The following is a 10,430-nucleotide window of genomic DNA, read 5'->3' on the forward strand; positions in this document are numbered from 1 at the left end:
GGTAGATCCAGGGTCAATCCTGGGTAGAGTCACACCGAAGTTGTAACTTCCTCGCTTTTCATTCAGCACAAAGGGGATAGTGCAATGACTGGTTGACCCGTACCAGTATAATGGCTTGGGCAGTGCGGCTTACTTGCCTTCGGTAAGCTGTCTCAGTGAAGCAGCACTAGATAAAAGAGGGGTGGAAATCTGTCCTGCAACAAGGAGGCACATTACATGCACTCTAAGGATTCCTTCATGGTCATATGACTGAAAAATTGTTAAGTACAACGTTAAAGCCCAAGTACTCACTCACTCACTCACTAACTCCGAAGGTAAGGGATTAGGTCTTGAGTATGGCGTTAAATAAGTAAAAAGATAAAAAATAAATGCTAAATTCATTTAAATTCTAAATTCAGGGTCTTCAAACCTATAAATTTTGTTGATAAAATGTTAAGCCTTGGTCTTGGACGTGTGTGGAAAAGGTGTATATCATATCAAAATGGTATTGAATTGATCATATCTTAGGCACACGTAGGCACTATTTGATGTTAGAGCATAGTGTTATGCTGAGAATGTAGTGCTGTGACAGAGTAGTTATTGTGTCAACCACACCGACGTGACTAGCCAAGGAGGAGACACAAGTTCAATCCCAAGTCCGGTCAGGTCTTAAAAGTGGCAATTTTTGTTCTTCTTTCTTACTGAACAGTCTACAGATAAATGCTGTCAATTAATATAATGTGATGCCCGTGAGTACTAGTCAAATACCACATTTGCTAATTAGACCACCGGTACTAAATATCTGTTAACTCTGCCAGTTTGTTGAAACAACAAGTTTGAATAAGAACATGGGTTCGGTGGAGATGTGGTTATAATTGGTGCGTCAATCATTCAGTTAGCTTGCCAGTGTTCTATCTGGATGAGGTGTCACACATGTATGTAACAATGTCTGGTGTCTTCTGTATGGCAGTGACAACATGTATATGTAGAGCTGCAGCATGTCGATAATTACACTGCTAGCGGTGTGAGGGTTCAAAACCAACCTTGGAACAGAGACTTTGTAATGTCCTCTTTACTCTCTTGTGGGACCTTGTGGGTACAATAAGCAATCACAACACTCTTTTAGCCATTTGCACACTTTGACATTTGCACACTTTGACATTTGCACAGTTTGACATTTGCACACTTTGACATTTGCAGAAGACCATTTGTCTTCTACCAGTATGGTTTCGGAAAACTCATCAGTAGCTTGCCTAAAGCTGGTGGTTCACCCAGGGCACTCTGGTTTTGACCAGCTAATGTGTTAATGAAGTATGCTTGTTGTCTGTTTCATACATTGTGTCTAGCTGGTTACAATTACTACGGGACGGAGCGTCTGTACTCGGGGATCGATGGACGGGAGTTTGAAGCGGACATCTTCATAGGGGTTGTATACTACCAGAGACTAAGGCACATGGTTTCGGACAAGTTTCAGGTACAGTAGTGATTTATTCTGTACTAATGGTTTTCTGACACTGTTTTTACACCCTTCATGACCAAGAACCCCCTCCCCCCCCACCACCAACTCTGCTACACCATAGAATGGGGTCACTGTTTCTTAATTTGATGATGAGTAAGGTATGGATAAGTCTATATGATGATGTTTTAGTGAACATTGAAAATATTTACACATACATTTTTGTAGAAACGGTGGCATTTAATAAAATTGTTTTAGGTTTTTACACAGGTGTATCAGCTGTTTTATGTGAATGTTTTAGGTTTTTACACAAGTATATTACCTGTTTTATGTGCATGTTTTAGGTTTTTACACAGGTATATTAGCTGTTTTATGTGCATGTTTTAGGTTTTTACACAGGTATATTAGCTGTTTTATGTGCATGTTTTAGGTTTTTACACAAGTATATTAGCTGTTTTATGTGCATGTTTTAGGTTTCTACACAAGTATATTAGCTGTTTTATATGCATGTTTTAGGTTTTTACACAAGTATATTAGCTGTTTTATGTGCATGTTTTAGTTTTTACACAAGTATATTAGCTGTTTTATGTGCATGTTTTAGGTTTTTACACAAGTATATTACCTGTTTTATGTGCATGTTTTAGGTTTTTACACAAGTATATTAGCTGTTTTATATGCATGTTTTAGGTTTTTACACAGGTATATTAGATGTTTTATGTGCATGTTTTAGGTTTTTACACAAGTATATTAGCTTTGAGTTTATGAGTTTTGTATATTCTTGTTTATCTTTATATAACACATACTCTTTTTCGTGTCATTCACACCTCAGGTACGAACAACAGGTCCTATTGACAATCTTACGCATCAGCCAGTCAAGGGACGCAAGCGCGCAGGAGGGATACGTTTTGGGGAGATGGAGCGTGATGGTCTCATTGCCCACGGGACTGCTTTTCTACTACAGGATCGTCTCCTGAACTGCTCTGACAGATCACAGGTCAGTGTTGTTGTTGTTGTTATGTATTTAATGTTATTTTGTAGCAATTGTTGCAAACAGTATAAAAATATATATATTTTTGTTATAATATGTATAACAGCAAACAAAAAACGAGTCTCTTATCTGAAGTTTGCGCGTTCTGTTTTGTGTTTAATTTAGTTCCTTTCATGGAATGTTAAATAAACCAATAGGAAAGCCGATTTTCATAGAACAAGAAGAATGAACACGACCTCCTTGGACAAATCTACTTGACTACATACGTAACCGACTACATTTGTAACTGACTACATTTATAACAGGGCCTCCGTGGCTTAGTTTGCGCACTAGCGCAGCGTAATGACCCAGAAACCTCTCACCAATACGGTCGCTGGTCGCTGTGAGTCCAGCTCATGCTGGCTTCCTTTCCAGCCGTAAGTGGGAAGGTCTTCCAGCAACCTGCGGATGGTCGTAGGTTTCCGCCAGGGCCCTGCCCAGTTTGCCCCCTCCACAATGCTGGCCACCATCATATAAGTGAAATATTCTTCAGTACGGCGTAAAACACCAATCAAATAAATAAATAAATAAACATTTATAACTGTTGATAACCTCTACAATTCCTCAGCCTTTTCTCATACAAAAGAGCAACATTCAGTGCGATTTATGCACCTTGTGAATTTGATTTCAGAGACAAGATTACATTGGTTAACTGGGCATATTTGAGGCCTACAGAAAGAGTGTAATTTTATTGGTTTAAACAGAATAATGCCTTCTGAATATCCGTGAATAAACACCATGCAAACATCCAAAAATTTGAAAAGTTGCAGAAGGAATGTTTTACCTTATTTTCACCTAAAGTTTAGTTTTTAGCATCCCCTTTTTCCTCAACCTTTTTGCACAGCTCCCTTCGTCACAAATTTTTGTACAGCTCCCATCCTGGCCACATTTTGCACAACTCCCTTCCTCACAATATTTTGCACACCTCCTGCCCCCACAACATTTTGCACAGCTTCAGCATGTCTAAACATTTTGCAAACTCCGGTCATAACGTCACAACATTTTGCACAGCTCCTGTCCTTACAACATTTTGCACAGTTCCCTGTCTCACAAACATTTTGCACACCTCCTGTATGTACAACATATTGCACACACCTCCTGTCATCACAACAGTTTGCACAGATCCAGCATGTCATCACAGCATTGTGCATATGCCCAGCATGTTCTCACAACAATTTGCACACCCCCGACATGTCCTCACAACATTTTACACACCTTGGGCATGTCCTAACAACATTTTGCACAGCTTTAGAACATACTTTTTAGCTTTCAGTACTACTGATGTCTTCCTGAAAATAAGAAGAATTTAGCCAGGATATCTTCATATACCTTTGCTTTTGGCTGTTGCAGGTGCACCTCTGTACCCGCTGCGGGAGCATCCTCTCCCCGACCATGGAGAAGCCAGTCTCGTCCTCAGCCGTGGCGTCGTACGAAATGACACGGCACTGGAAGTGTGGCGTGTGTGAGTCGCGCGAACACATAGAACTGATCACAGTGCCCTACGTGTTTAGGTACTTGGTGGCGGAGCTCGCTGCCATGAACATAAAGGTGGAGCTGGAGGTGACGTGAAGTCTGCCGCGTGAACGAGGTGAAGTTTCCTCACTGTGGATTCTGAAGTCTGGGACGTGAATAAGGAAAGTTTTTCAGCACGGAAGATGAAGTTTGTGGCAAGAAGAAGTAGAATTGTGTTGCTGAACTGTATACAAACTGCTGAAGGGCAAGAAGTTGCTTTCCTGAAATAACATTTCACATGCAGGACTTCCAATATTTCTGCTGAAGGAGACATCTAATCTTGCTTGTGCAAAACTGTATGAAATCTGGTTGAGTGCAGGAGATGTTGTGGTGAACTGCATAAAATCTGCTTGCAGGGGCATGAGATTTTGGGGGTGAACTGCGTAAAATCTGCTGCAGGGCATGAGATCTTGTGGTGAACTGCGTAAAATGTGCTGCAGGGCATGAGATCTTGCGGTGAACTGCATAAAATATGCTGCAGGGCATGAGATTTTGTGTTGGACTGCGTAAAATGTGCTGCAGGGCATGAGATCTTGCGGTGAACTGCATAAAATATGCTGCAGGGCATGAGATCTTGCGGTGAACTGCATAAAATATGCTGCAGGGCATGAGATTTTGTGTTGGACTGCGTAAAATCAGCTGCAGGGCATGAGATCTTGTGGTGAACTGCATACAATTTGTCGCAGGGCAGGAGATCTTTTGTTGGACTGCATACAAGTTGGTGCAGGGCATGAGATCATGTGGTGAACTACGTAAAATCTGTTGCAGGGCATGAGATCTTGTGGTGAACTGCGTGAAATCTGTTTCAGGGCAGGAGATTTTGTGTTGGACTGCATACAACTTGCTGAAGGGCGTGAGATTTATCCTGAGCAGTAGGAAAACGGCTGAAGAACAAAATCAGACGAATGAAAGCATGGGGTCTAGAGCTAAGCGGCATGACCATTGCTTGAAACATCTTGTGGTGAAGTGTATGAAATTTCGTGAATGGCAAGAGATCTTTTGGTGGACTGCATGTACTCTGTAGATTTTGTAGATTCCACCCTTGTCACTGCTTGTGTGACAATTCTGCAAGACAACCCTGAAGTTTGGGATCACTATCTTGAAAGAAAATCATTCGAGCTATTCTAAAATAACAGAAAAACTTATCATCTAATTTTTGCAAAATATCTCCAGTATTGCCTCTTCATTTATTTATTTATTTATTTATTTATTTGTTCATTTGATTGGTGTTTTACGCTGTACTCAAGTATATTTCACTTATACGACGGCAGCCAGAATTACAGTGGGAGGAAACCGGGTAAGCCCGGAGAAAACCCACGACCATCCGCAGGTTGTTGGAAGACCCGCCCATAGGCTGCGGTATAGCCTTTTTAAACTGATTGGGAAACGAATTGGATGGCGTGTATACAGTTGTGGGAGTATATGCATGTAAGTACCTCCGTGATACACCCAGCACGCAGAGGTCCCCAAAATAGTCCATTTTTATGTCACATCTACAGAAAAAAAAAACGCATACAGAGCTTACACTTCATGAGTAACACATTATTGAAAGCAACAGAGGTCAGGCGGTGTTCTAAAAACTGACTATAACACAAATTTTAAAAGTTAAATGTTCCCGAGTGACTAACGGATAAGCCCACTTCCTCGTGCAGCCGAAAAGATTTTATGTCGAATCCAACGGAAAAAATACTTGAAGAACCTGGATTGAGTTCCAGAATTTCTTGTTTTATTTGATAAACACAAGAAGATGCAGTACATGTACATACACCTGACAATGACTCATCGTCATTATATGACAGAGAAATTGCTAAGAACGATGTTAAACCCCAAACATTCATTCATTCAGATCTACCTTTGGCTACTTGTACTATATACTGGGATAATTCAGAAAGGTTGTCAAGTACCGGTACCCGGAAAAAAACTGTCACGGCGTTAAAATTAATTAAATTTTAAACTTTAAAGTCTACACAACAGCATGTAAACCTAGGAAGAACTGCCTAATACAAAAAATGTCTGCCATTAAAAGGTTACAAAATCAGCACTAAAATGTCTGGAATTCTCCCAGAATGAATCTGGTCTCTTTGGATTCATTATGGTTTTCTGTTTTGGTTTCACTTGCAGCTTTCATGAATGGAGGAAACAGGAGTGCCAGGGAAAACCCCCGTCTTTCGGCAACTTACTCACACACTTTCTCACACATTTTCTCACATATGACATACACAGTATTAGTGGAATACTTAGATTGCACAAATGATCACATGTGTATCGTCAGTCGATTATTGCCACGACGGTTCCTACAAACAGAGAGGGCGAGGAGATCTTCAAATTGCCTGACCAATGCCGCTACTGGGTATAAAGTTCAATGCCAGCAACCTGTGGGTTTCCGCGGGGCTCTGCTCCGTCGTATAAGTGAAATATTCTTGAGTGCGGCATAAAACACCAATCAAATAAATAAATATCAATTGAATTCCTCCAGTGTAATGTAAAGTAATGGTGAAGAGGCCCACAATCTAGTTTTAGATCGCTTTGACGTAGGGCCTACTGCATGGAGCGACAAATAGCTCCAAACCAACGTCAAAGCGCGCTCCATTTAAAAAGTTGATGCAGTTGCCAGGGCAGTTTGTCACAACGTTTGAGACAAAAATTTGATTGGTTATCTCCAAGGCCTCGTGGACTCGAGATTTCTTGGTAATGCTCAAAAAGACCCGCCGTACAGAAGGCCTCGACATATTTGTCAAGGACAGGCTTTTAAATGGTGCGCACTCTATCGTTCGTTTTGGGCATTCCTTGGTGGATGAAAATGGCACCAGTCCTAACGTCAGAGCCATCTATTATTCTATATATATGAATATTCTATTAATTCAGCAGGAAGGTTGTATTAAACTAATAGGATATTGTGTTGAATGTGATATCTTATTGTGTTATCAAAGCAGAATACACTCTAGCATCACTCAGACAACGGACGTTCTGTTAAAATTAACAGATTATTTTTTTTTTTAGTATAGCGACAACTCGAAGGAGCCCAACATAGCATCTCATACTCCTTACGGCGCATGTGCCGAACACTACCCTCGCTTTACATCACTGCCACCACTAGACAAGCCTGACATTTGGAGCCTGGGAGCACGTAGACTTGTTTAGGCGTAGCCTTACGACTGGCGCGGAACTACTTATTCAGTATTTATCAATCATTTTGCTCATACTTTAGATAAAGGAAATGCGTGTGTATAGCATATTATCACTAACTGATACAGATGTGACTGTTCAGCCGGGTTCTCTCGGTCACCCACAGGGCAATGTTTGGGTGAGTCTCTGTGTGAACCAGGCACATAGGTTGAGACAGAATTTTTGTGTTTTCTTACATCACTTCATGCCTCACCACCGTGACCCCAGTGACCTCTGTTCAAGATATCTACAAAATTTGCTGGTGGTGGCGGTGATGTATAGCGAACGTAGAGAGCGGAGCATGCGCTGTAAGGAGTATGATAGTAACGGAGCATTTACCAACAATGTATTGTAACAAACAATCAACAAAGTAATTAGATTTTAGAGCTGTGGATTCAACGACAACTGAGATGTCGATTGTTATCAATACATACCTTGATGACTGCGCAACTCTTTAGCGTTCCTCAGTTGGTTTCCTTTGGCACATTCACATGTATGGTTTCCTCCAGTGTTCGAACATACCGAATTCATCCCACATATATTAGGAGTTCGTCAATATCTAGAAAAATGCAGATAACGTTGTCCTTCAAGTGTCCTGTCATACGGTTTGAAAACCGCTTCTCACAAAAAATTCTTTCTTAACCCATTTGCTCTCAGTGGTGAAGGCCATTAAAACATAAAGGCAAAGAAAACACTAATATGAAGAGTACATTAGTTGAAAGACCATTCAACACTGTCCAACCGAGTAAAACGGTCGTAAAGCATCGGATTCTGCAGTGGTCTGTAGTGACCCGGACGTATCAGTGACGTCATATTCATTTTTTTTTCTAGAAATAGTTTCTATCAAAGTCCATTTGGTGGATGCATTCATTGATCTACATGTGTGAGCATTTAGAACGATGAAATCTAGCAGACTACGTGTGTTAAGTGATGAAAACTTGACATGTCAGTAAAAGTCACCGTAGAACTCAATATTCCAAAAATTCTAAAAAATATATTCCACTATTTTTCTGGACAGTTTTTAGTGGTCTTTCGTCAGACATATACTTCACACTAGTGTTTTCTTCGCCTTTAAGTGGTACTTGTTGCTGCCTCGCTTGGCGCTCAGCACTGCGAGGTTAGAGCAAGAAAACAGGACTGGTTGGCCCGGTGTCAGTATTATGTGACTGGGTGGCGTGTCATGTCTGGTGCCTTCGGCATGATACTTCAGTGGCGGCAGCACTGTGGCGGTATGGACTCGCCCTGCCACAAGTACATCTACACAAGCCTAATGACTCCCCACCGCCATCATCAGACTATAAAAGTACGACGTAAAACTCAAAGCATACATACATATTCATACATATATAGTATTTCTCTGATGGGGTTCGAACCTACCACCGATTTTCGTTCACTGAGACAACGTCAGCTGAGGCTTTGAATATTATTTCAGATACCTTGACAGCCCAAATCCTCTCCGTTCCTCTTCTGGTATCCTTCAACACACTGGCATGTATAGGTGCCATCCATGTTTGAGCAAACCGAATTGTTCCCACATATATTAGGTTCTCAGAGGCATTCATCAGTATCTAAAACACAGATAAAACATTGTTCTTCAAGTCTGACAGCACACGGCTAGTGATATTGTACATGATAGTATTAAGGTTAGCGATATTGTACATGATAATGTAAAGGTCGGTGATATTGTCCATGATAGTATTAAGGTTAGTGATATTGCACATGATAGTATTAAGGTTAGTGATATTGTACATGATAGTGTAAAGGTCGGTGATATTGTCCATGATAGTGTAAAGGTTAGTGATATTGCACATGATAGTATTAAGGTTAGTGATATTGTCCATGATAGTGTAAAGGTTAGTGATATTGTACATGATAGTGTGAAGGTTAGTGATATTGTACATGATAGTGTGAAGGTTAGTGATACTGTACAGGATAGTGTGAAGGTTTGTGATATTGTACAGGATAGTATGAAGGTTAGTGATATTGTACATGATGGTATGAAGGTTTGTGGGGGGCCTCCGTGGCTCAGTTGGTTAGCGCGCTAGCGCAGCGTAATGACCCAGGAGTCTCTCACCAATCGCTGTGAGTTACAAGTCCAGCTCATGCTGGCTTCCTCTCCGACCGTAAGTGGGAAGGTCTTCAAGCAACCTGCGGATGGTCGTGGGTTTCCCCCGGGCTATGCCCGGTTTCCACCCACCATAATGCTGGCCGCCGTCGTGTAAGTGAAATATTCTTGAGTACGGCGTAAAACACCAATCAAATAAATCAAATCAAATAAATGAAGGTTTGTGATATTGTACATGAAGCATTCATTCCATTAATTGTTGTGCTTTTTCGTTTCAGGCTTGAAACACTGTGACATATCTTAGCACTGTTATATTTCTCAACAAAACTGGTCAACTAGAAATTCAAAATACTCAAGTAAGCTTTCAGGAAGGACTTGTGCCCTTCACAAATACTTTTGGGCTCGCTTAGTCACATGACCTTGCAGGCCACATTGGACTTATAGGAAAACCCTTTACGAAGTTTTCTTCTGAAAACATCCTGATATATAGGTATAAACCAGATACACAGACACTCACCCAAACATTGTCCTGTGGATGACCGAGAGAACCCGGCTGAACAGTCACATCTGTATAAATCAGGTGTTAACCAGATGCACAGACACTCACCCAAACATTGTCCTATGGATGAATGAGAGAACCCGACTGAACAGCCACATCTGTATTGTCTGCCTCTAGTCAGGATGTACACTGTATTGGCAGGAAAGCCAGTCCTTCTAAAATTACACTTTTCTGTAAATAAAACGAGTAACGATCTAAATTTTAAGGAAAGTATGCTAAAAAAAATATGTAAGATTCATTAGATGGACTAATTATGGTGGGCTTTATGGAATACATTGCAGGGGTACAGGAAATCTGATGTCAGATTCCATTTTTCTTTCTTCATGTTCTAAGAAAAATAGTACATATTAGAATTGAATGATTTGAACGCATTTAACTTTCCTAATCAATTGTAAAAGTATTTTTAGATATATCTTTCTCTGGCCAAGACAAGACAAGAGACACAAAATACATTTTACAATAAAGCACATTTTGCTGTAACTTACTATTTTAAATGTTTAAAAAGCTAATGTCTAAAACCAACTACCACGTTTTGCTCCCAAGTTTGGAAAATGCTCGACAAAATCTGATATCTTAACTGAATCAAAACCTAGCATTTGAATTACGAATCACGAAGAAATATGAAAAATCGTGAAAACATTTAATTTCTCGCGGCTGAGTGACGATT

The 10,430-nt window shown here is 40.5% G+C and overlaps 1 protein-coding gene across 1 annotated transcript in view; it reads left to right on the forward strand.

Moving 5' to 3' along the window:
- The window catches only part of LOC135464617 (DNA-directed RNA polymerase I subunit RPA2-like), a 39,494-nt gene extending 35,175 nt beyond the window's left edge, over positions 1-4,319 (forward strand). Inside the window, 3 exon segments of the mRNA XM_064742071.1 lie at positions 1,326-1,453; positions 2,265-2,429; positions 3,813-4,319. Of these exon segments, the coding sequence (XP_064598141.1) occupies positions 1,326-1,453; positions 2,265-2,429; positions 3,813-4,031 (512 nt within the window). The 3' untranslated portion in view covers positions 4,032-4,319.
- Positions 4,320-10,430: the final 6,111 nt, after the last annotated feature.

The sequence above is a fragment of the Liolophura sinensis genome, chromosome 4, assembly GCF_032854445.1.
Source record: "Liolophura sinensis isolate JHLJ2023 chromosome 4, CUHK_Ljap_v2, whole genome shotgun sequence".
In the NCBI taxonomy this organism is placed as follows: domain Eukaryota; kingdom Metazoa; phylum Mollusca; class Polyplacophora; order Chitonida; family Chitonidae; genus Liolophura; species Liolophura sinensis.